The sequence below is a fragment of the Onychomys torridus genome, chromosome 23, assembly GCF_903995425.1.
Source record: "Onychomys torridus chromosome 23, mOncTor1.1, whole genome shotgun sequence".
Taxonomy (NCBI): Eukaryota; Metazoa; Chordata; class Mammalia; order Rodentia; family Cricetidae; genus Onychomys; species Onychomys torridus.
Window position 1 is genome coordinate 43,328,148 of NC_050465.1, and position 25,673 is coordinate 43,353,820.

Sequence of the window (25,673 nt, forward strand, 5' to 3'; positions counted from 1 at the left end):
AAGAGGAAAGGTAAAGCCCCCTTCCCAGCCTTCCTCTCACCCCGCAGACAATCAGACAGACGCAGCAGCGGCGGCGGCGGCGGCGGCGGCGGCGGGGAGTCAAGTCAAGCAAGAACTTGTTTATTGTTAGGCAGTAAGCCTCTTTTATAGCAGAAAACCTCAGAACCCTAGGAGGGGGTGGAAGGAACCAACCAATCATTTTATACTCATTTCTTTGTCTACGAGCTGTTTATGCACTGACATCATCTCCTGATTCTTGTATCTAATCTCAGCATAAATAACTTGGGCTAACTTCCTCTCAGCACCATCTTTGTAGCCCATGTATGTCCCACAATTTCCCTCTGTTTGGGTTTTCTCTATTGATTCTATTTCCACTTGCAAGTCTTGAGCTGATTTGTTTGTTTGTTGTTTGGCTTGGTTTTCATCTCATCCCACTCTTAATGTTTCCAGAGATTTCTTTAAGGGATTTAATCATTTCCTCCTGAAGGACCTCTAACATATTTCTAAAGACTAATTTGAAGTCCATGTCTTGTGTTTGGCTATATTGCAGTTCTTAGAGTCTACTGTGTTGGGGTTCTGGGCTCTAGTGAAGACACTGTCCTGGCTGTTACTGATTGTGTTTTTATACTGGTGTCTGGACATCTGGGTTTGGGAAGATTGTGGTTCTAGGTGCTGATTTCTGGATTGTTTTTGATGGATGGGTATTTTGTTCCTTGGTTTCTGTTTCCCTCTCAGGTTCTTAGGGGAGTGTGGTGGCTGTATGTTGTCTGGTAGGAAATTCTTCTGGGATCTTGCCAGGGGTGGCCACTGGGCATTCTCGTTAAATGTGTTTCTAGGTATCAGGGGCTGACACTTAGGGATGTAGATGGGCTAAAAAGGAGTGGCTAAGGGGGTCTGTAGTGGGGACTAAAGCAAGGTGTGCCACCAGGATATGCTAAGTCCCCTGGGGATGGAGGCAGAGAGGGAGGAGAGGCCATACCAGAAGGTCTGCCACAGAACTGGGGATGAGGCTGGAGGACTAGGTCTGGAGGGAAGGACGGAGAATGAATATCCAAAGATTGCTGGCTCCCCTGGGGTATCTGTAGCCTATGCCTGTGGGAGGTGGAGTCTTCTTCCATGGATAGCAGCATCCCCGAACTGTTTTTCCAGAAATATACTCCTTCAAAATCATTTCTCATAATTGCAGAATTTTGTATCCCAATTTACCATGATGCCCCTATTGTCACATATTTAGTTTAATTCTGTTTTCTTTGCTAACATCGAGACATACTTCCTTCAGTCACTCAAACGGAGACTTTGTGAATGCTTAACAAAGCTAGCCTTTTCTTCTCTGTTTGCCTGAATGGGCACAGTAGTTCCTCTGCTTGCTCAGGGAGCTTGAAGTTCTGGGCTATCTTAGCCGAGCTAAGATCTTAAGCATCAGATTGGAAAATTCTATTGTTTATTTGTGTGTGCGTGCATGCGTGTGTGTGTGTGTGTGTGTGTGTGTGTGTGTGTGTGTGTGTGTAGGTCAGAGGACGGCTTTCGGTAGTGTCTTTCCATCTTGTAGGGATCCAGGGATCAAAATCACATTATCAGGTTTAATGGCAAACACCTTTACCTGCTGAACCGCCTCGTGAGCCAAGATTCTTCTGTCTTTCCACTTGTTTCTCAAGTCAGGAGCTCAGGTTATAAAAGTAAATGCCAAGTGATGTTTTTCAGGATCCCCAGAAGTTTCCTGACATCCCAGGAAAGTTCGTGAGTGCTCTAGATGACTTCCCCATAGAAACACCCCAAGGAATCCAGATGTTCCAGGTGGGTAAGGGCTTTGGGTTTTTTAATCTATGCATTTGGACAAGACATGCATTTCATACATGTGTCTCTCTTTCCAATAACTTCCTAATGAGTAAATATATAGTCTTAAAAGCCAGCCAATGTCACATGTGGTCAAAGGTATACAGTTTGCACAGTTTCCTCAAGGCTGCTTGAGGAATTAGTCTGAATCTTCCTTCTCTACTTTTTTCAGGCTTGTAACTTAAAATTTATCCTTCACTGTATGGATCTCTGACTTTCCTTTAAATTCTTACTCAACATTAAATGCCGTCCCAAGCCCTTCCTTGCTTTACTACAATCACCCCAAATCTCCCAGGAACTTGGCTATTTTCATTACCCTTTATCAAGTGTGCAAATTATGTTTTATTGCAAGCTGAAGCAGAACATATTAGTTTGATGTGTATTTGTATGTGTTCTAATTCCTTAGTTGGACTGAAGAATCCTGAGGGCATGAATGATGTCTTCTTTGCCAAAGATTATTGCAACCAGAATATACCCCTTACCGTATACTTGAGACATATTTACTATCCTTCATTTGCTGACTTGGGTATCCAGTCACCTCTAGTTATTCTGGATTGTAAGTAAGCCAAACACAGCAGAACCAATGGTCAAGTCTGGTGTCCAATATCTTGCCTTGTTTCCTAACAGTGTGTGGATCCCAACCAACCCCAACAAGACCCAGTTGGACACCCAGTCATGCACCAGTCAGCCATTAAACACACCACAGGGGAAGCTATATTTGTTGATGACATGCCTCCCGTTGACCAAGAACTCTTCCTTGCCGTAGTCACCAGTACCAGGGCCCATGCAAAGATCACGTAAGGAAATGCACAGTGATGCCATTTGCTACTGACATGCGCCCACCGTTTCACATTCAAATTGAGAGCTTATTACATATTTAAGTAAACTTAGGATAATCATTTCTTCTGGGTGAGAATCGGCCATTTTTAAAGCATGGTTGTAAGTGAACCTATGGCCTAAAGTTAGAACACCTGCCAATATTTTTCAGCATAGACTATTACTCTGTGATTTAGTTATGATGCTCATCCCAGATTTCCCTGTCTGAGGAATCATTTGTACTGGACTGTGAGCTTTCCTCTGCAACCTTGTTGTCCTCTTCTTGTTTCTCCTCCCAGATCGCTCGATGTGTCGAAAGCCAGGGCATGTCCAGGTGTGGTTGATGTGATTACAGCCAAGGATGTCCCGGGAGAAAATAACCACAGAGGAGAGATTTTCTATGCACAGAGTGAGGTGTGTGATCTGTGTGTGGTTTGTTATAACACCCTGCTCTAATGTCAAAATCAGTGGTTGTGGCTACAACATCCGCAGCCTCATTCACTAGAACCTGGGGTGACCTCAGTCACTCTCGCACTCCCTCTGAGATGGCTCACCTTGAGATTCTGACAGAAAGCCTTACATCCTCTCAAGGAAGGTTTCTAACTGTTGGGAAAGTCACTTAAGCATGGAAAGCATAAGACACTAAAAGGAAGGAGACTGGCAGGATCACTGGGTCGCTCTGTGCTATGGGAACGATGAGCGGCGTGGGCAGAGACGATGTGGGGAAAGTCATTAAACTCAAGTAACTAGGTTCTGCATATGCTCAACTTTGATCGGTCCCGCTCAAGCCACTGTTTGAAATTGATTTTCATGACTAGAAAATGGTCTTCCTAAGCCAGGTGTGGTGACACATGCCTTTCATCCCAGTGCTCAGGAGGCAGAGATAGGTGGATCCCTGAGTTTGAGGCCAACCAGAGAAATCTTGATTCCAAAAAAGGAAAGAAGGAAGGAGGGAAGGAAGGAAGGAAGGAAGGAAGGAAGGAAGGAGGGAGGGAGGGAGGGAGGGAGGGGGGGAGGGGAGGGGAGGGGAGGGGAGGGGAGGGAAGGGAAGGGAAGGGAAGGGAAAGGAAAGGAAAGGAAAGGAAAGGAAAGGAAAGGAAAGGAAAGGAAAGGAAAGGAAGAGGAGGGGAGGGGAGGGAAGAGGAGGGGAGGGGAGGGAAGAGGAGGGGAGGGGAGGGAAGAGGAGGGGAGGAGAGGGAAGAGGAGGGGAGGGAAGGGAAAGGAAAGGAAAGGAGGGAGGGAGGGAAGGAAGGAAGGAAGGAAGGAAGGAAGGAAGGAAGGAAGGAAGGAAAACGTCTTCCTTTTGGTCACCAAAACATCAGTAGGCAATGTAAGAATATAAGAGCAGTAATTCCTTTTGGAAAACTATGTTTTATTTTTTGCCTTTGTTTTGAGACAGGATGTCATGTATCCTAGGCTGGCCTTGAACTCATTATGTAGCCATGTGCTCCACATATCCAGTTTATGTGGTGCTGAAGAGCTAGCCCACGGCTCCATGCACACTAGGCAAGCACTGTTCCAACTGAGCCCCACCCCCAGTTCCTGAGTCTGTTCTAACTCACGACACGTGGCTTTTCTGCAGGTCATTTGCGTGGGTCAGATCGTTTGCACCGTGGCTGCAGACACCTATGCCCATGCAAAAGAAGCAGCTAAACAAGTGAAAATAGCTTATGATGACATAGAACCAGCGATTATCACAATAGAGGTAGGACTCTGCCCATCTTCTGGAGTAACCAGGGAGGCATACTTTGAGCAGAACTCAACCAGAGGATCATGGGATAAAGTAATTTATGCTTCAAGTACACTTTGGCCGGTGTCACCGTAGGTTTGGAGTAGTCTCCCGTAATCTCTCTGCGCCTCAAGTCAGGGCATCCTGTCTAAACCCTCTTCTCAGCAGCACTTCTGCAGGGGTCTGCAAAAATGAAGCACCCTGTACCCACTTCTCCCGTGCCCTCTAAACCAACACCAGAAAAATGACCTCCTATCCACGGACAGTAAGTGGGGCACTCTAGAGCGCCGTGGGATTCAGGAAAGTCACAGCACTCACCAGCCCCCGGGCACTCTGCCTCTGCCCACTCCCAGATCACACACAAGCATTGAAGACAGGCCCCTTGAGTTCAGAATGTCAGTCTACCTTTCACAGCCTCTGAACAGCGGCAGAGACTTTGGCAAGTTAACTAAACTTCTCACATCTCAGTAGGAAACTTTTAGGTACCCACACCTAATTTTCTAAATTTCTAACTTATTGAGAAATTTAAACATGGGATTCCAAGGCGATGTTGAAAACAGCCCCCGTGATGGGGAATGCGTCCAGTAGTGTTAGCCGCCATTTTGGTTTTGTCATTATCAACGAAGGCAAGGATATGTTATATTTTATTTTATATTGTTGGTATCTGTGAAAGTGCTAACCCCATAGCAGATGCTCAGTAATGTGTGTCGGATGCTGGAGGCATGGAAAGGGAGATGGACAGGAGGAGGCATGAATAGGGTGCAGCCTTGAGCATCCTTGGATTAGCCTGGTCCGGCTAACCATTGTCAAGTTCACCTTTACCTTTTAATTACGCTTTAACTGTCCCTTAGGCCCGTTCCTCCCTTTTCATTCCCTCTTTCCAGCCCCATCCTCAATCTCAGTATTTCCTCATAAAGAACCCACATCTCAGCCAACCTGGCCTCATTCTCACTTTGGCCCCTCACTTATGAAGTACCATTGACTTCAAATGACTCAGGATCCAATTCAAGCCATCAATTCCAGGCCATTCCAGAACATTCCAGGCTCTATCTGTCCTCTTCTTGACCCCTCTTGACTCCACCATATGATCTCCAGTGCTGACACCTTAGTGACGAACCACCTCAGACAGTCAGTCATCGATCTGGAAGTGGGGCCGTGTTTATGTACCCTCGTGATACCCTCAGCTCCTCTCAGGAGCCATTAGCAACACATCACCGAAGACCGCAAACACATCTCAATCAGTTTCTGCTAGCTCAACTCCATGCCAGGCTCCAATAGTCTTAGTGTGAAAAGATCTGACAGAGCAGAAGTGTGGATTCGGATGGGGACAAATGACTTATTAGAATTTTTTTTTTTAAGTATTTTATTTTGGTTTGATTTTCCACTGCAGCAAGCCCTGGAACTCAACTCTTTTCTTTCTCCTGAGAGAAAAATTGAACAAGGAAATGTAGACTATGCCTTCAAGCATGTGGATCAAGTCATTGAAGGTACGTACTGCCATCAATAGCCATAAAGAAGAGGCAGCTTCTGAAGCCAGATGCTCATCTTTTTTTTTCTTTTAAATTTATTTATTTATTATGTATACGGTGCACACATCCCTGCAGGCCAGAAGAGGGCGCCAGATCTCATTACAGATGGCTGTGAGCCACCATGTGGTTGCTGGGAATTGAACTCAGGACCTTTGGAAGAGCAACAGTGCTCTTAACCTCTGAGCCATCTCTCCTCATCTGTCTTGAGAAAACTGAAACTCTCTATCATAAGGCTCTTGTTAAACAGAACTTAAAATGACAAAAAGTTCCGAACTTGATGAATTTTACATGTGTACAAAGCTGCATGAATACTACACACATCAAAATATACAATACTTCCAGTGCCCAGAACCACATGCACACACACACACACACACACAAACAAAACCACGGTAATAACCACTAAATAAAATATTTAAAATATGCTATGCTAGTACAGGGATTATTTTGAACTGAAGGTAACTGAGAAAAAAAATAGACACAGAAGAAAGTTACATTGTCTTTGCCTATCTAAAAGAAGGGCATAAGGTTCCCTCTGCCCAGGGGTCCTCTCTCCTCTCTCCTCTCTCCTCCCAGGAGGGCAGACTGTAGGATAGCTCTAGACTCTCAGCATGGCAGGCGAGAAGGCCTGGGAGGCGTCAGCACAGCCACCCTCACTAAGATAAACCTTCTCTGCCGTTAGTTTTGCCCATATATTTTTCTCTGTATTTTACCACTCCTAAACGCTCAGAACTCTTCCCGTGTATTTATAGACTTCTCCAAACATCTGTTTTTCACTCATTAAAATGGCAAATAAGCCTGGCCTGACCACCTCCTGAGGTTTTCGTTTCTATGAGTGCTCCATTCTTACCCCATATGTGCACGGGAATAAAACTCCTGTGGGGAAAAACATCAACAAAATGTATGTTTAAATGTAGGTTAGATTCAGCATGTGCACTCTGGAAGTGAACTAGGGGGAGAGAGACTGTTTTTAACAAGAAAGAGAATTTTGAATTAATTTTTAGTTAGCATTTAGCATTTAAAAGAATGGCTTTTGTTATAATGTTTTATCCCCGTGTCTCACTGTACTTTGCTTACACTTTTATACATCACCACCCACGACTCCCACATCCATCCTTCATCCTTCCCTCCTGTCTGCCTTCCTCCCTCCCCACAAATAGTCCCCTTCCTGGTGTGCATGCGTGTGTGTGTGTGTGTGTGTGTGTGTGTGTGTGTGTGTGTGTGTGTGTTGTTAAATCTTAATTCTGCATATGAGAGATCACATGCTGTATTTTGTATTTCTTCAGAGGGGCATTGCAGGACTCACCCTCCACGGACCTGATAGACAATTTTAAATGATCTTTGATTTGCAACAGTGTAGTTGACTTATTTTAGCACAGAGGTCCCTCAGTTAGTTATAAAGTAAGAACACTGTGTTCTAATATTCACACTGAGGACAGATACCTCTCCTAATGTGGTGCACAGCATGATAAAATATGCTGAACCTAGCTCAGGCATATGCCATTATCTCACCTGTTAATGTCCCCTAACTCAGGTATATGGCATTAGCTCACCATGTCACCTAACTCAAGCATATGGCATTATCTCACCAGTTAATGTCACCTAACTCAGGCATATGGCATTATCTCACCAGTTAATGTCACCTAACTCAGGCATATGGCATTATCTCACCTGTTAATGTCCCCTAACTCAGGCATATGGCATTATCTCACCTGTTAATGTCCCCTAACTCAGGTAGACACCCTTATTATTGTTATTGTTGTGTTGGCTTACTTATTTTTACATCTGAGAACATTGAATTAACAACTTGGACAAACACACCTACCAGGTTGATGGCTGAACCTGGATATGTAGCCAGACTGGTCTCAAGTTCAGTACCCGACAGGTATGACCTCCTCACTAAACAGATGGAAACCAAGGCCTAGCGAGGCAAAGTGAATAACCCAGGGCCACTCAACCAGCCGGGCACAGGCAGTGTTCACAAAGGTCTTTCAGCCAAATGATATGAAGCCCAGCTCCACAAGCTAGTACAAATCAATCTTTTTTTTCCTTCTTCATTTCATTTATGTGCATGTGTTTTACCTACGTGTATGTCTAAGTACCACATGTGTGCCTGTTGATCAAGGAGACCAGAAGAGGAAATAGGATCCCTTAGGACTGCATTTAGAGAGGGCTGTGAGCCACCATGTGAGTGCTGGGAATCAAACCGGGGTCCTTTGGGAGGACAGCCAGCATCCTAACCACTGAACTATCTCTCCAGTCTCCTAACACAAACCACTGCTGACAAACAAAACACCCAAGGATCTTGCACACTGAAACCTGTGTCTAGATACTGTGCTGTGTGTTTGCCTTTCAGGTGAGGTCCATGTGGAAGGCCAGGAACACTTTTACATGGAAACGCAATCCATCCTGGCTATCCCACAAACGGAAGACAAAGAGATGGTGTTACATGTAGGGACACAGTTTCCGACCCATGTGCAGGTAACGGGTGCTCCAGAGACCCTATGATAAGAGCCCTCCACCCTTGTCCTTAAACTCCCTGCGTACTGGACACTGGCTGAAGGCGAGCATAATAAAGATGGGGCAGACACCTTTAAAAGTAATCAGGAAATCTTGTGACATACCAAGGTATAAGACAAGAACCATCTTTCCATGTAGAACAATTAACAGGGTGAAAATCCCAGGGAAGTCAAGCCTAGGAGTCATACTATAACTTCCCTGTGTGGTCCATTTGTGTATCTGTCCTATGTAAATGTCTCCATGAATCGTGGTTCAGTTTGTGAGTAAAGTAATTGCATTCTCAAGACCTTTTCAGCTGCCTCAATAAGCAGCAGCTAAACTCTAGTCCTGTGATAGTGGTTGAGACCGAAGCAATGGGTATACCAGGGGAATAAAGAAAACCCTCTGGTGTCCTTTTCTCAAAACGGAGTCCTTGACCCCAGCATGGTGCCAAGCACAAGAGGCTACTTTAAAATTTCCATCAGAGAAAAGAATCTTGAGAAGTGTTGCTGGGGCACAAAGCTGAGGATTCTCTGGTAGAGTACAGAGGAGCTGGCATCCCAGTGTCCTGAAGAAGTGGCTCTGTGGGAGAAGGAAGCCAGCAGCTTCCATTCAAGGCAAAAGGGAAAGCTGATGTCATTGCCTCTGACATCACAGTTTCAAGCTTTGAAACAGACAGAGGCAGCTTTACCCTCTTGCAGCTGGGTGAGCTCTTCATGGTTTCTAGGTACCAATATCCCTTCTTGTAAGTTGAAAATTGTAAATTGGGGTGATCAAGGTCACCTCTGATGCTCCTAGTGGGAGCTCAGAGGCCACAAAAGCCAAGATCACCAATGTCATCTACCACCAATACCAATCAGTTCCCAGCAGCAGGCATGCCCCTAGGCATTAGGCACCCACAGGTCGCCATAGTCCACGCAGCAACAAAACCATTCCAGGAGAAGATCTGAGTAGACATTTGTCTAAAGAAAATATGCATAAGATGTCCATCATTAGCAGCCATCAGGGAAACCAAGTCAAAATCACTAGGATGGCTATGATTTAAAAAAAAAAAAAAAAAAAGAAAAAGAAAAAAGAGCCGGGAGGTGGTGGCGTACGCCTGTAATCCCAGCACCCAGGAGGCAGAGGCAGGTGGATCTCTGTGAGTTCGAGGCCAGCCTGGTCTACAGAGCTAGTCCAGGACAGGCTTCAAAGCTACAGAGAAACCCTGTCTCAAAAAAAAAAAAAAAAAAAAAAGAAAGAAAGAAAAGAAAAATAAGACAAGTGTTTGCAAGAATGCGAAGAAATTGGAACCTCCATAAATGCCAACAGACATGGAAAAAACAGCATATTTGTGTAGGCGGAGTTTTTCTGTGTCCTGGCAGCCTCTCCCAAATAACCACACAGAGACTCATTATTAATTACAAATGCTCGGCCGATCACTTAGGCTTGTTTTTAGCTAACTCTAATAAATTAAATTAACCCATTTCTGTTCATCTACGTGCTGCCCTGAGGCTCCTTTACCTCACATCTGTACTTCCCATCCTTCTCACTCTGCATCTCATGGCGTTTCCTCTTGACTCCTCAGACTCTGCCCTTCTTCCCAGCATTCTTGCTGTCCCCAAAATCCTGCCTAGCCATCGGCCAATCAGCTTTTTATTAACAATGAGAGTAGTACATATTGACAGTGTACAAAGATTGTTCCACAGCACATTTGCCTTGGAACACAGTTGGGCAGTCTCTTGGGATGCTGGAAAGAGAGCAGCCATGTAACCTAGCAATCCCATGACTAGGCATGCAGCCAAGAGAAATAGAAGCATGTCTGTGAAGACTTAGACATCTAACACCTTATGTGCTAATTTAAACTTTTTTAAGCTTTAAAAGTTTGGGCACATGTTCATAACAGCATTACTTATAAGAGTCTAAAGTGGAAACAATCCAATGTGCATTAACTGATGACAAAGAAAAAATAATAATATTCCATACAGTGGAATATTATTCAGCCATAAAAAGCAAGATATACTCAGGCATGCTACAGGTAGAGAGCACTTAAAAGCATTATGCTAAGTGAAAGAAACCAGCCACAAAGACTACATATTGTGTAGCTCTGCGGTGTGACAAGTCTGTAGACAGGACACAGACTCCAGGCTGCTGAGGACTGAGAAGTTAGTGGGAAATGAGGAATTGCTGCCTGATGAATCACGGCTTCTTTGGGGATGCTGACATTTCTAAACTAGACTACGGTGGTTGCACAACTGTATCAATGGAGGTGTTGTTGGACTAGTGCGTCAGAACAGCAGACAGGCAAGAAGGTAAACCACGGAATGTCACTTATGTGGCTTGGGGCCTTCCTCTTGCAGGAGTATGTGTCTGCAGCATTAAAGGTTCCAAGGAGCAGAATTGCCTGCCACATGAAAAGAACTGGAGGAGCATTTGGGGGCAAAGTGACCAAGCCTGCTCTCCTGGGAGCTGTCGCTGCTGTGGCCGCCAACAAGTAAGGTGTCCCGTGACCGCTGTAATGTCAGCAGTCTAAGTTGCGTGAGTCTCTCCTGCCCCACATCCCTCCCATCTCATCCCACCCATCTTATCTCACCCCTCTCATCCCAGCCTGCATCTCAGCTGAAGTCGGCGGGTTGGAAGGTCAGAACCCCAGCCTTCCAACAGCTTGTCCTGAAGCCAGCTGCAGGCTGCTGCCAGCCCGTGTCCCTTAGCCAGCGCCCCTCTGGAAAGCAAATGCTGGTGCAGGCAGGCATGCCTGGGAAACCTGTAACTACCAGCGTTGGCTAAGATAGCACCCACCCAGGCGAAGTCACAGGCTACTGGTACAGAGGGAGGACCTGTGAGAATCTTAGCTCCTTTGGACTCTCCAGCTGGAGAAAAGGCTGCCTCAAGTGAGCACAGCAGCTTGGCAGGGGCCGGAAACCAGAGTCCCAAATGGGCCCTTTGCAGGAGGGGTCTGTGCATAGGAAAACTGACATCTACAGAGTGTCGCACCCCGCTTTTCAGTCCCAGCAATCCCCACACAGCAATATGTTAATGCCCCATTACTGTCTGAAAGTGAAATTCAGAACAAAACCTTTTATGTGTTTAACTGCAAAATGATGATGAAATTCATTTACATAACATGAAAAGGAAGCCTGGCGGAGTGGGGACACGCCTGTAATCCCAGCACCCGGGAGGCAGAGGCTGGTGGATCTCTGTGAGTTCGAGGCCAGCCTGGTCTATAGAGCTAGTCCAGGACAGGCTCCAAAGCTACAGAGAAACCCTGTCTTGAAAAACAAACAAAAAAAAAAAAAAGAAAGAAAGAAAGAAAGAAAGAAAGAAAGAAAGAAAGAAAGAAAGAAAGAAAGAAAGAAAGAAAGAAAGAAAAGGAGCCAGGGCATTTAATCCCAGAACTCAAGAGGCAGAGACAGATCTCTGAGTGTTTCCAGGCTAGCCAGGGCTACATAATAAAATCCTGTCTCAAGATATAAAAAGGAAACTGGGCTTGGTGGTGTATGCCTTTAATCCCAGCACTCAGGAAGCAGAGGCAGGAAAATTTCTGTGATTTCGAGGCCAGCTTGGTCTACAAAGCAAGTTCCAGGACAGCCAGGGCTACACAGAGAAGCTCTGTCTCTCGAAACACCCCACCCAAAAAAAAAAAAAAAAAAAAAAAAAGAAGGAAGGAAGGAAGGAAATGGGAATAATTTGTAACCAAATATTGTATCATCATGATATGTAAATATTCAGTTGACTAAGCCAGAATAATTATTTTAATTTCAATGCCCTGACTACTTCCAAAATATCATCTGAGGCATATTACTATCCATTAAAACCACTGACCTAATTACTTCAAGACTCCCCCATCTTAGGCTTCTACAGCTTTATGGAGAATGCAGCTTTTTAACTGAGTCATTTCCCACAGGACTGGCCGCCCAATCCGCTTCATCCTAGAGCGTAGTAATGACATGCTGATAACTGCTGGCCGCCACCCACTCCTGGGAAAATACAAAGTGAGTGAGATCCAGAAGGTCAGCAAACTGCCGATCAACCCACATTAACAACCATGTCTGGATGCCACACCTCTTCAAAGGGACGTTTGAGTGCTGTGTACAACTAGGCAGACCCTCCTGGATCCTGTTAAGATAATGTGTCTCTGGTGGTGGTCATAGCCAGTCATGAGCACAGCCTAAGCATGAGTTGACAAATATGACCAGGTGTGTTTGTGCACAACATGGTTTGGCTGCAGGGAAAGGCTGCTGACAAAGCCCTCTTCCTCGTTACCACTTTGCAGATCGGGTTCATGAATAACGGGGAGATCAAGGCTGCTGATGTGGAGTATTACGTCAATGGAGGATGCACTCCTGATGAGTCTGAGATGGTAAATATGCCTTCAGGAGAGCCCGTGGTCCTTACTTTATCTGCACAAATACTTGTCTTACCAAAGGGTTTAAGTTAAAGATAAAATTCAAATAAGCGGCTTGAAATCTTGATGATAGATGAAAAGTTATATTTTTGTTTTAATTCAGGTGGTAGAGTTTATTGTGCTGAAGTCTGAAAACGCATATTGTATCCCAAATTTCCGGTGCCGGGGCAGGGCTTGCAAAACCAATTTGCCGTCGAACACAGCCTTCCGAGGATTCGGCTTCCCTCAAGCTACAGTAGTAGTCGAGGCATATGTAACTGCGGTGGCACTGAAATGTAACCTACTCCCTGAAGAGGTGAGCAGTGGAACCTGCTCGTAAGACACTGGCGGTACCGCGTGGCCTGTGTTTTGGGCTCCTACAATAGCTATGTGTAGTTTTAAGAAAAGAAAACTCCTCCGTTATCAGTTCACATTTTCTATTGTGGTGAATCAACCACAAACCCGGTTGCTTCAAGCAATGATACTATTGTTTATGATTCTGTGGGTCGCTTGGGGGCCTTTCTGGTCTGGGCCAGCTCACTGGACACTCTATGGTTCAAGATGGCTTTATTGACATTTCTGACAAGAAATGAGTATTTGACCGGCTTATCGATGACTCACCTGAGAAGTGTGTTCCCCTAGTCTCTCTATTCAGTCAGCTAGCCCAGATTGATTCTCATGGGGGAGAATTTTGAATCAGGAGAATTTTACCTTGCCAACAAATTGATAGCAAGACTAGTAATTTAATCCTACTGTTTCTCAGGGTTGTTGTGAAGTTCGCCGAAATGCTTACTCTAGAACCTGGAGCACATGAAGTATTCATTAGTAGTTTCTATTGGTTTTTGTTGTTCTTGTTGTTGTTGTTATCATTTTTAACATATACATTTGCATATTTATATACTTGAGGTTTTTTTGGACAAACTTTCTCCATATCAGACATGTAACAAAAATGCACGCGTGTTCTCACCTCTTAGGTTAAAGAAATAAACATGTATAAGCGAACTAGCAAGACAGCCTATAAGCAGACGTTTAATCCGGAGCCCTTGAGAAGGTGCTGGAAAGAGTGTCTGGAGAAGTCATCATTCTACTCTAGGAAGCAGGCTGCAGAGGAATTTAACAAAAAGAATTATTGGAAGAAAAGGGGGCTTGCTGTCACCCCCATGAAGTTTAGCATTGGGATCCCCACAGCCTCCTACAATCAGGTGAGGCAGAAGAGCTGCGTGCCCCTCAAAGCCCTTCTCCAAATGGATGGCTCTCTGAAAAGGACTCGTGTATAAGGAAGCAATTGCATAAAAGCTCATGTATAATAAGCAATTGTGTTGTCCCCACTGGAGACAGAGAAATGAAGAGTAGTTAGTTCCCTTTAGCAGGAGAGAGCATGGATGTGGATATCGGGACAGACCTTCGGGATGTAGTCAGTATTTAGGGCTTTGGAAAGCATCAACGGTAAGGTCCTGCTCAAAGGGACCCATCTGAGGAGCCACACCCTAAGGTGAGTAACAGAATGTCTGGCCAAGCTTCAAGAGCAAACTGGGATAAACAAAAAGATCTCTTTCTTGCCTCCTCTCTAATTTAACCTAACTGGTTTTTCATGGAGTTCAATTTCTAGCTTAATCTTTTTCTTTCCACCCCATTAAAACTTTACCCTGTGTTAGGCACCTGGCTTTGGCCAACTATCCGCATCTCTAGACTTCTAGTCCCCCTGTACAAAGTGAAGGATACAGACCAAATTAACGGACCCCAAGCCTGACTATAATCAACGTCATGTGGGAGCTTGTTAAACCTGGGTATCCAGGCTGTACTGCCAGCCTGCAGCTGAGCAGGGTTATCTACCCTGGGACACACACTCATCCCCCACCGTCATTCTGAAAAACAGCCTTTGGAAACCATGAAACATCTCCAGGTCCTTCCGGGGCCTCCACTATCCGGGAGAAGGTGTGCCTGGAAATTTACTCATGTGGGTTCCAGTCAGACGTGTTAAATCGATTTCCACACCTGACGATACTTAAAGAGACAGATGCTGGGGACCAAGGGAGGGGGAATACACACATCCAACATCTAGATTAATGGTTTCAGGTCCAGGGTGTCTTGCAAAGGGTTGTCTATGGCTCTCTTATCCACAGTGAGAAATGAGAGATTGGTTAGATCAAAGGAAGTGGTTCATCCAACAACCTTGGGTGAACTCAAAGCAACCTTTGGCTTTCATCAGTTTCCAAACTGGTATGATGATTGTCTCTTCCAGGCAGCCGCTCTGGTCCACATCTACTTGGATGGCTCTGTCCTGCTGACCCATGGTGGCTGTGAGCTGGGACAAGGCCTGTACACCAAAATGATTCAGGTGAGATAAGTACTTGTGTTCTCCATTGTGGAGTGGATCGGACTGTACAAGCAACAGGCCAGTTTTCCCATGATGAGTCAGAGAGATCACACACGCTGCACACACAAGTCATCCTGACTCATCCTGACTTTCAGGGATGCAAAAATGCAAGGGGGTAAGGGAAGGAGCCATAGAACAGGAAACTCGATATCATTCTTCCTGCATCAAAAGAATTGAGTCCGTAGGTCTTTTGTGGGGGGCAAGGGTGGGGAGCGGGTTCCATTCCCAAAGATAAAACACTTTTTAAATTCATACTGACGACTCAAAGCAATAATGTGTTCCTTCAGATCCTCAATTGGCAATTCATGTTTCACAGGCTGAAAACCTAAGCTCTTGAGCCATCACCCTCTGTGAGGCTGAAACATGAGCTCACTCTAGACCCAGCTGCCAGCCTGCTTAGAGATTTGGGCAAGCCAAGCACCTTCTATTGTGACGTGAATGGTGGGGGAAGGGCGAGAAAAGAGTCCTTGCTCTGCTTTAGGAATCCATTCACGTGGCTGGCCATTTACGTGGCTGGCCACTGTTCCATAGGATAACTCAAAGCATCTCCCTATTACTCTACAAGATCGCCACAATGGGAAAAATAGCAATTGCAGGATATGACATTTGATTAAAAGTGTATATGGGGGGATGGAGAGGGACAAATGGGGACACAATATAAAGACATTCATATGGGGGCTGGAGAGATGGCTCAGCGGTTAAGAGCACTGACTGCTCTTCCGGAGGACCCGGGTTCAATTCCCAGCAACCACATGGTAGCTCACAACTGTCTGTTAACTCCAGTTCCAGAGGATCCTCACACAGACATACATGCCAACAAAACACCAATGCACATAAAATAAAAATAAATTATTTTAAAAGAAGACATGTGTATGAAGACACATGACAAAACCCACTGCTTTATATGTTAACCTAAACCACTGAATTTCTTACATTGTGTGTGTGTGTGTGTGTGTGTGTAAATGTATGTGTGAGTGTGTATGCATGTGCGCACAGGCACCACTACAATGTATATGTGAAGATCAGAAGCAGTGAGTAGGGAATCAATTTTCTCCTTCCATCCTGTAGGTTTCAGGCAACATGGGTTGTCTAGCTTGGCAGCAGGCATCCTTACCCACTGAGCCATCTTGCCAGCCCTAAAACATGGTTGGTTGGTTGGTTGGTTGGTTGGTTGGTTGGTTGGTTGGTTGGATTTTAGTGTATGATAAATGCTCATCAATAAGAAACAACTTCCCCATGAGAAATAGAGAAAAGACAAATTCTTTAAAAATAAACATCATTTGATAAGGTTCTTAGAACTAGAAAACCACACAGAGTTCCAGGACCCTCTCTGACCGCCATACTTCCTTACAACCCTAAGCCTGTGAAGTGTCTCTGAGGAAAATATCCCACTAAATCATCTGTAGACCAGGAGGAGAAGGCACACTCGAAACAGCAGACTCAGAGCTTCACGCCAGCCTCCTTGTGCCTTCTGAAGCCTGCATGCAGAGTGGCCATGCCTCTGCATGGCCTCCACAAGGCAGGTACACAAGAAAGCACAGAAAGGCTGTTGAGTTAGCCTTCTGTCTCAAAAAAGGAGTGTGTCCTTGAGTGTGCAATTTGAAACCACAACTCGGCATCTGTCCCTGTATCAGAACAGCCAGGCTTCATGCTCCACTCTAGAAAGAACACAAGCTTTTTCACTCGGAAGAGGACCTAACGTCAATGAAGTTAAACACTGTTTTTGTTCTGCCTCGGGCAGGTGGCCAGTCGAGAGCTCAACATCCCACAGTCATACGTGCACCTGTCCGAAACCAGCACCGTCACTGTGCCCAACGCTCTCTTCACGGCGGGCTCCTTGGGGACAGACGTCAATGGGAAGGCCGTACAGGTGATTTTTCTTGCATTTCTCAGCCACCAAGTGTGGTGGTGAAGGGCCCTGTTACCCTTGTTCTTTAGTGGAGGATGAGACAGAGGTGACAAGTTCTAGTCCACTCAGCAAGTTCTGGCAGAGCTGAGGCTCCGTGTCCAGGTTTCCGAGGCGGTTTGGTGCTTCCCTGCATGGACTGTTGATCATAACCCGTGTTCGGTTGCAGCAACCTCCTTTTGGATTGCATCAAAATACAGCAGAGCAATGCAGGGAAGCCCCATTTTGGCTTCATGAAGAGTTTGGGCAGAAAAGCTATTCTCTTCAGGAACCCATTTCCTTTCCTGGAAAACTGAGGCTACAGATGCCACCTCCATCAGAGAATGTTAGTAAATTACAGCTGCCACCTCCTCCCTTTCTACCCCCCAAACTCTAGAAAAGCCCCTGGGGGCTATTAGACTCCCACAAAGACCATCTCCACAAACTGGCCACACCTGGATGAAAAGGGAAGTTTCCACACCGCCAAGTGGCTCTGGGTGTCATGGGAACCATGGTTTCCCAGGACATGCTCCTCGGGACAGGGGCTAGGCAAAGTGCTGGGTGGAAAGGAAAAGCATGTGTTCTCTGGTCACCGTGTTTGGAAAGGTTTCGCTCCCCATCCAACTCAAAGAGGCCTATGATGCCTATCTGCACAGAGAGTTCCTGATAAGCCCTACAGTAAACATACCTACTCGGCATTGCCTCACTGCTCTTCCTGAGCTTATTTAACTATGAAAGCATTTTTAATTGATATCAGCCTTCTTTTTTCGTTTTTTGTTGTTGTTGTTTGTTTGTTTGTTTGTTTTGTTTTTCAAGACAGGGTTTCTCTGTGTAGCTTTGGAGCCTGTCCTGGATATCATTCTGTAGCCCAGGCTGGCCTCGAACAGAGATCCGCCTGCCTCTGAGAGGTGCCTGGGGAACAGAGTGGGGAGAGAGGCGTTGTTGGACTGCATATGTAACTGATGTGTTCTTGCATGTTGAAAAGTAAATGTGATGCGATAGAAAAGGCAAGTGAGAAGCTCATGGCCATTTCAGTAAGAAGAGGAAAGCAAAGTGACCTGTCCGCTGGTGACTGGCAGAGTCAGCACAGCCAGCTCTGAAGTCCACCCTTCCTCACGTTCCACATGGCATCTCTCCAATTACTATGCCTATTATCAAGTTTATTGGTGTATAGACTGGTGTGCACTCTCATCCTTTTATTAGTGTGCAGACTGGTGTGCACACTCATCCTTTTATTAGTGTGTAGACTGGTGTGTACTCTCATCCTTTTATTAGTGTATAGACTGGTGTGCACACTCATCGTTTTATTAGTGTGTAGACTGGTGTGCACACTCATCATTTTATTAGTGTGCAGACTGGTGTGCACTCTCATCATTTTATTAGTGTGTAGACTGGTGTGCACTCTCATCATTTTATTAGTGTGTAGACTGGTGTGCACTCTCATTTTATTAGTGTGTAGACTGGTGTGCACTCTCATCCTTTTATTAGTGTGTAGACTGGTGTGCACTCTCATCCTTTTATTAGTGTGTAGACTGGCGTGCACTCTCATCATTTTATTAGTGTGTAGACTGGTGTACACACTCCTTGTTTTGGCTGTGTAAATACACACTAAAGAGTTTTAACTCTACTTAGTGCACATTTGAACAACACTGCTGACCTCAAGTCAATGCCGCAGGACTTTTTTCTCCTGAAGCAAGCCCACATGTTGCTCACATTTAGGAAGTCCTACAAGAGATGAAAACAAGTCCATGAAACAGCCGCCATTAAAATCTTCCCAAATCACTAACATTTTGCTGTTCTTTGTGCTTTTAATTTCTAATGTCACTCTAAACATTCACTTTTCAGAATGCCTGCCAAATTCTTCTGGAGCGTCTTCGTCCCATCATCAAGAAAAACCCTGAGGGAAAATGGAAGGAATGGGTGAGTGTTCTCTTTACTACCTTAGCCAGGAAAGAGCAATGCCACACAGACGGGTAAAAGTCCTCAATGCGTGTACTGGGGGCAGCGCCCACCCAAAGCTTAGTGTTTTCTTCTTAACATCTTCTACTTCTTCAGAACGATAAGAGGTGTGTATGTTCACAGAGAGCTGACTTCATTTCAGAGCCAGTACTTCACTGAGTGCAAGAGCTCTAAAGTACACCCCCCACCCCACCACCCCACCCTACCCTCCACCACCCCAACCCCCTGTGCTGCAGAACTGGCTACCGCCCTGTGCAGTGGAGAGTATAGCATTCTTAAAACCAAAAGACTGGGGACTTTAGAGATGGCCAGCGGTTAAGAGCATTGGCTGCTCTTACAAAGAACCATGAGTTCAGTTCCCAGCACCCACATAGAGGTTCACAACCATCTGTAACTCCAGTTCCAGAGGAACTGACTCCCTCTTCTGGCCTCCGGAGGTACTGCATGCATGCAGTGCACATACATACAAGTAGACATAAAATAAATATTTCTAAAAACCAAAAGATTATCCTACTTTTAATAGTTGTAGTACAACTACCACCATCATCCCTACAGCGCTCTCCAGCACAGAAGCTGACATGACCATTCAGTAGACAATTGATCAAACCAACAGAATGAGAAGCAGAGCAATATACTACATATATGCATGCCTGTAGTCACACCCTGTGTACATGTACATAAACACAGTCCCCTCACTCATGTGAAGGACCAAGAATGTGAAAAATCATAAAGTAGCTACATGGTGTGACCCAACATGTTGAGAGGCCCAGCTACATCAAGCCCCCCTGCTTTGCTCAGAGTGCCCTGTATATTACACACAGGCTTAAATCTCCCAGGGAGCAGGTATGAATCACAGACCTTGGTACAAGCCAGAAGCAAGCCCAACACGGAAGGTGCCTTTATTACTTTCCACAAACTTCTATTTCTTTGAGACAAATCGTCTTTTCCAGGTTGCAAAGGCCTTCGAAGAATCCATCAGCCTCTCGGCCACCGGATACTTCAAGTACGTGGTGTTCTTACTTGGTTTGTGTGGCCCTTGGGCAGCAGTCGTGTGTGGCTGGTGTTAAGTCTGGGGTCACAGGATCCCTTCAGTGGGAAAGGAAGTGAGAGGAAAGAAGGAGAGAACAATGCAGAAGCTCCTGGCATGGTGGCCATTACCAGCCAAGAAGCTCTGTAGTTATGGGCTCCATCCTCCACACATATGGCCCAGCTCAGCACCTGCACACTGGACAGCAGGGTCTGATACCAGGCCATGCATCTCCGCCAAAGCCTGCTGGGGTCTACTTCAAGCCCCGGCCATACAGTCCCTCAAGGGAGAAAGGGAGCAGGTCTCCAACTCCAAGGCGGGGCCTGCAGCCCATCTGCCCTGCCATCTCCAGGCCCCCCACAGCCATGCCATGACCAGACCACTGAGGAGAAAATGGCTTTCTTTCCACTCACTCTGCCTTCTCTCCTCAGAGGCTACCAGACAAACATGGACTGGGAGAAGGAGGAAGGCGATGCTTACCCATACTATGTCTACGGTGCAGCCTGTTCTGAGGTGGAGGTTGACTGCCTGACGGGGGCTCACAAGGTAGAATGATGCTTGCACACCCCACCTTCACAGGGTACAAACAAACACCATCGTGTTTTCTGTACCATAAATAACAACCAACTTGACCTGACAGGGGACAGATAGATAATCTTTGTTGTTATAGTTGTTGTTTTTTTAATCCCTTTTCATAAATAACATTGTCCACTGTGTATTTCCTCCCTTGGTGAAGCTCCTGAGGACTGACATCTTCATGGATGCTGCCTTCAGCATAAACCCTGCCCTGGATATCGGGCAGGTATGTGACTCCGGGCCACACCCAAAGGGACTTTGTCAGTTCCATTTGTAGGAAGATTGTGAGTTTGAGGTTAGCCTGGGCTACGTAGAAAACTGTATCTGAAAAGACAGAGAGAAAAAGACAGGGGAGGAAGGATGACGAGAGAGGGAGGGAAGGAGGGAAGGGGGAAGAGGGGAAGGGAAGAGAGGGAGGGAAGGGGGAAGAGAGGGAGGGAAGAGAGGGAGGGAAGGGGGAAGAGAGGGAGAGAATGAGGGAGGGAGGGAAGGTGGAGAGGAGGGAGGGAGGGAGGGAGGAGCTTCAGAGAGGTGCCAGTGGTCATGTGGAACTTGAAAGGTGAACAGGAGTTTTCCAGGTGGACAAGTGAGGTAGGCCATGTGAGAACAGTCAGGAGAAAACACACTACAGACTTGGAGATGAAGAGGAACATGTGACAGGATTTGGAACATGGACAAGGCAATGTGAGGGCCCAAACAACAAAGCCAGGCAAGATGGCAGCGGCAGCTTGTCGAGGACACTTGGTAAAAGCTGCCACAGAGCTTCTGGGAGTGGCTTCCTACAACTCAGAGCTCCGCTGTCGTTCCCGCTAGAGTATCTATTGGGCCAGTGTCATAGACTTCTCACCCGCAAACCTGTGCCCACAGATTGAGGGAGCGTTTATCCAAGGCATGGGACTCTATACCACAGAGGAGCTGAAATATTCCCCAAAAGGTGTGCTCTATTCTCGAGGTCCAGATGACTACAAAATCCCCACTGTCACCGAGATACCGGAAGAGTTCTACATCACTCTGGTGCACTCTCGAAATCCCATCGCTATCTACTCATCTAAGGTGAGAATAGATAACCTCTGTATTTGCTGGAAGAGAACAAGTCAGTGGGTCCTCAACAAAAAATACCATAACTCGGAAGTTTACACAGAGGTTTGTTTCCCTGAGGTTCCCAGTGAGATATGTGCAGACTTGGTTTCTTGAGTCCTACTTCCTTTGACTTACTGATGGTCACCTGTACTCAACTGTCTCCCACTCTCCCCGTGTCCCTGTCACACAAGGGCCCGACAGAATAGCCTCATTTTAACTTAAGCAATTCTTAAACAACCTTATCTCTAAATGCAGCCTAGGGACAGAGAGGTTGGCCGGTCAACATGTGTTTAAAGAGAGACAGAATTCAGTTCTTAATAGCCTCCTCCATCAAGAGATCATGAAACAGGCTATTGAATTTGCTTTTTCCTTTGACTTGTCAGTCCCCAAAGGCAGAGTGGTGATACTTACAGACTATAGAAACCCACGTAGAGTCTCCCCTCTGAACCATGAAACAAATTGGAATCCAGTGAGGTGTGTGGCGGAGTCTCTGGGCATCTCATTCTGCTAGGCTGAGGTCACTAGCAGAGAGACTGACATTGTCTGCAAAGTCCAGCAGCTCAAAGCTCCCTTGTCTCCAGCTTCCACACCTGTCCCGTAGAATCCCCGCCCCCCACTCCTGCCCCGCAACCACACCCTTTCCAAACCAGGGTGGGGTTTCAGCTAGCTCTACTCTGGCTCTTTGCTCTAAGTGTCCGTGGTCACCTATTCTCGAAGTATTGGCTCCCTGCTTTCTAGAGCATACAGCCTTTAACTAACCACTATCTCCAACTCCAGGGCATCTGGCACCCTCTTCTTGCCTCCATAGACATCCTCATACAGGTGGCCCTCTGTTCTGTCTCCAACACTGTAAAAGAAAAAATTAACTGAAAGATAGGTACCCTAGAAGGACATGGTCTTCAGGACTCTACTCGGTAGGAAAACAAGTGTTTTTAGATGCCTGCTTTCCTCAGGGCATTTTCACCAGATATTCTTATAAGAACCGCACTCACAAATTACAATGGGGGCCTAATTTCAGCAACTCAGATACACTTCTTCTTGGAAGTGATAAAGCCAGAAAAGTGTGTGTGTGTGTGTGTGTGTGTGTGTGTGTGAGAGAGAGAGAGAGAGAGAGAGAGAGAGAACTAAACCTAAAGAACCTTGCATTTCTAACTACCTTTTATGCTTTTCTCAGGGATTGGGTGAGGCTGGAATGTTCTTGGGATCCTCAGTTTTGTTCGCCATATATGATGCAGTGACCGCTGCCCGTAAGGAGCGTGGGCTGAGCAACACCTTCCCCTTGAATAGCCCAGCAACACCTGAAGTGATTCGCATGAGCTGCACAGATCAGTTTACTGACATGGTAAGAGAAGTCCATACCGTCATCACCCCATGCGTGGACTTTAATGTCCTGGAGAGGGATATGATAACCATAACATTGCCGGTCATGTCCATCTTTTCCAATGAAAAGCCTCCTTCTGCCTCCACTCACCACTTCCCACACGCCTCCAAACGTCTTCAGAGGCTGGCTTGTTTCAGACCCTAAAGAAATAGCACACTAATAATAGCAAAGGGACGTGGCAGATTGCTTCTTTAAATATTTTATCAAAATGCAATTGATACAGCCTTTTGATTACCTCATTTACGAGATCTCTGGCCTGCTCAATTATGCAGAAAGTATCTGTTAAGCAAATTAATAAAATTAAATTTAAATGAAATTATCAGGTTCCTAGGCACACTTTTCCATGCCTTGCTGCTGCACACTATATAGGACACTGTTCCATTTGCCAGCTGCAAAAATTACACCCAGAACTGTTGCAGAAAGCATCTCTCCATGGCACTGCCTCCTACAGCCCAAGGGACTCATGGGTAGAAAATCCAACATCGTGGTGTGCTCTGGAGACTAGGGCAGCACGTGGTTCTAGGTCATCCCAAGTGTAAGAAGTTTATTGGGGTAAGAGCTGGGGTGTAGCTCAGTGGTCAGCATTCAAGAGACCCTGGATTCCATCCCTGACACCAAAACAAACAGAAAAGACAGGATCCGGGCCTGGTGACACATACCCGTAATCCCAGCACTTTGGAAGCTGAGGCAGGAAGATCACAAGTTCAAGGCCAACCTAAATTATGCAGAAATACCCTATCTCAAAAAGTACAAGCACATGTGTGAGATGTGTCTTATGAAAAGAAGTCTGTGACTGCATGGTTGAAATAAATATGAAAATTATATAACTCTGATAAAAAGAAAAATTGATATCAACTTAGTTCTGTTTTCAAATGCCTTCAGATAAGAACACTTTTCACAAAATAACGCTTTGTTACTCTTCGATGTTTTGATCTTTTTTAGATTCCCAGAGATGACCCTTCAACATACACACCTTGGTCCATCCACGTGTCTTAATCTCATGCCTTCGAGGAAATACAGCTGATTCGCTAACCTCAAATAAGAGCAGCATACAAGTTGACTAGAATTTGTCAAGCATGACTTTACTAATTTTAGTTATTCTCTATGATTAGGTTATTGTGTGATTACGTTTTAGGGTGCAGATTTGCACCAAATAGTGTAACAAAACTTAAAATCCAATTCTGTTGTAGTTTTCATTATCCTGGAAATCTGCATCATGGCATTTTTTAAACCTGGTGACGTTCCATTAACCTGGGGTGGCTTAGGAGGACCTCCCCGTGTTTTTGAACAAATAGCTATGTTCAAAACCCAACAAAACTACCCATCCCAAAACTCTCTGGATTGGAGTCTCCCAAAACCAGCACCTGAAAAACCCATTTTACAGTGCCTGACACTTCCTGTGGTATAAACACCGTCAAAAGGGCAAACTATAAGCCCTTGGGGACTCTGGATGCGCAGCTGGAGAGAGGAGCCCACTCTGGACTCCTGGGAGTGGCTGAGAGCTGTGTCTGCACTCAAGTCCCCGCAGTGCAGACTCCTGCCTCCTGGATCTGCTCTGGTTTGAGTACAGTTCATTCCCAAAGGTGTGAGCTGGCAGCTTGGTCCTGAGGGTGGTGGTGTCAACTGTAAGAGGTGGCGTCTATCAAGAAGTGGTCAGTGAGGGGATGAAAGCTGGAATGTACGATTCCCAAAACTATGACAGAGAGGAGGTCCTCACCAGATGGGCAGTCATGTGACCTCACCTCTATAACCTATGAGCCCATAAACTCTTTTCTTGGTGAAGAATCAAGCCTCTGGCATTTTGTTACAACATAAAACGATTGAAAGCACCATCAGAAGCTTCTAAATGACAGCCTTCATCACCATGACTACGTACATGAGAGAACATCTTCCTTGCCTAGAAGACCACACTTAGCAGAGAGCATCAATCCAGATCACTCTTGTGTGGTTTGGGTTTGGGCTTAATGGCCAAGAGGTGAAATCGGAACCACTTCCTTTTACCACCAAAATAACACAAATCCACAAAGTTCCTTTGCTTTGGGGCTCTTCTCTACCTATCTATCATTGTATCTTTTCCAATGAATTGAACCCTACGGAAGTTTAAAAGTGGAAATAAACACACCAAATCTGTTGTCATGGATCTGTGTAGACATAAATGACTGTAGCTCTGTGGTTAACATGTGTGAGACCAGATTAAAAGAACAGGCTCGGGGGCTGGAGAGGTGGCTAAGAGGTTAAACGTGTTTGCTGTGTGAGCACAAAAACCTGAGATCCTGGCACCCACAGAGAAAGCCAGCCAGGGCCCATGCCCCTGCAACCTCAACACTATGAAAGGTTTGGGGGCTTGTTGGCTGCCAGCCTAGATCAAGGTTCAGTGAGAAGGTCTGTCTTAAAGAAATAGGTAGAAAGGAATAGAGCAGGATACTCAGTACACTTCCCTGGCCTCCATGAATGCACACCACACACACACACACACACACACACACACACATACACACACACACACACACACACACACACACACACACACACACACACACACACACAAGGTCATTCATTAGATGATGCTTTTATGCCAGTAACGATAGTCTTGCCTATCAGTCCCAGAAAATGCACGTT

At 45.7% G+C, this 25,673-nt stretch overlaps 1 protein-coding gene across 1 annotated transcript in view; it reads left to right on the top strand.

The window, feature by feature from the left end:
• LOC118573279 (aldehyde oxidase 4) overlaps positions 1-24,050 on the top strand; it is a 63,021-nt gene extending 38,971 nt beyond the window's left edge. Inside the window, exons 16-35 of the mRNA XM_036173546.1 lie at positions 1,702-1,794; positions 2,461-2,630; positions 2,949-3,063; positions 4,232-4,354; positions 5,769-5,865; positions 8,264-8,388; positions 10,746-10,879; positions 12,290-12,377; positions 12,659-12,745; positions 12,894-13,085; positions 13,744-13,971; positions 15,012-15,107; positions 16,888-17,016; positions 18,877-18,951; positions 19,941-19,993; positions 20,449-20,563; positions 20,754-20,819; positions 21,461-21,646; positions 22,848-23,015; positions 23,997-24,050. Coding sequence (XP_036029439.1) covers positions 1,702-1,794; positions 2,461-2,630; positions 2,949-3,063; positions 4,232-4,354; positions 5,769-5,865; positions 8,264-8,388; positions 10,746-10,879; positions 12,290-12,377; positions 12,659-12,745; positions 12,894-13,085; positions 13,744-13,971; positions 15,012-15,107; positions 16,888-17,016; positions 18,877-18,951; positions 19,941-19,993; positions 20,449-20,563; positions 20,754-20,819; positions 21,461-21,646; positions 22,848-23,015; positions 23,997-24,050 — 2,394 coding nt within the window. The remainder of the gene's footprint in view (positions 1-1,701; positions 1,795-2,460; positions 2,631-2,948; positions 3,064-4,231; positions 4,355-5,768; positions 5,866-8,263; positions 8,389-10,745; positions 10,880-12,289; positions 12,378-12,658; positions 12,746-12,893; positions 13,086-13,743; positions 13,972-15,011; positions 15,108-16,887; positions 17,017-18,876; positions 18,952-19,940; positions 19,994-20,448; positions 20,564-20,753; positions 20,820-21,460; positions 21,647-22,847; positions 23,016-23,996) is intronic.
• The last annotated feature ends 1,623 nt before the right edge of the window (positions 24,051-25,673 follow it).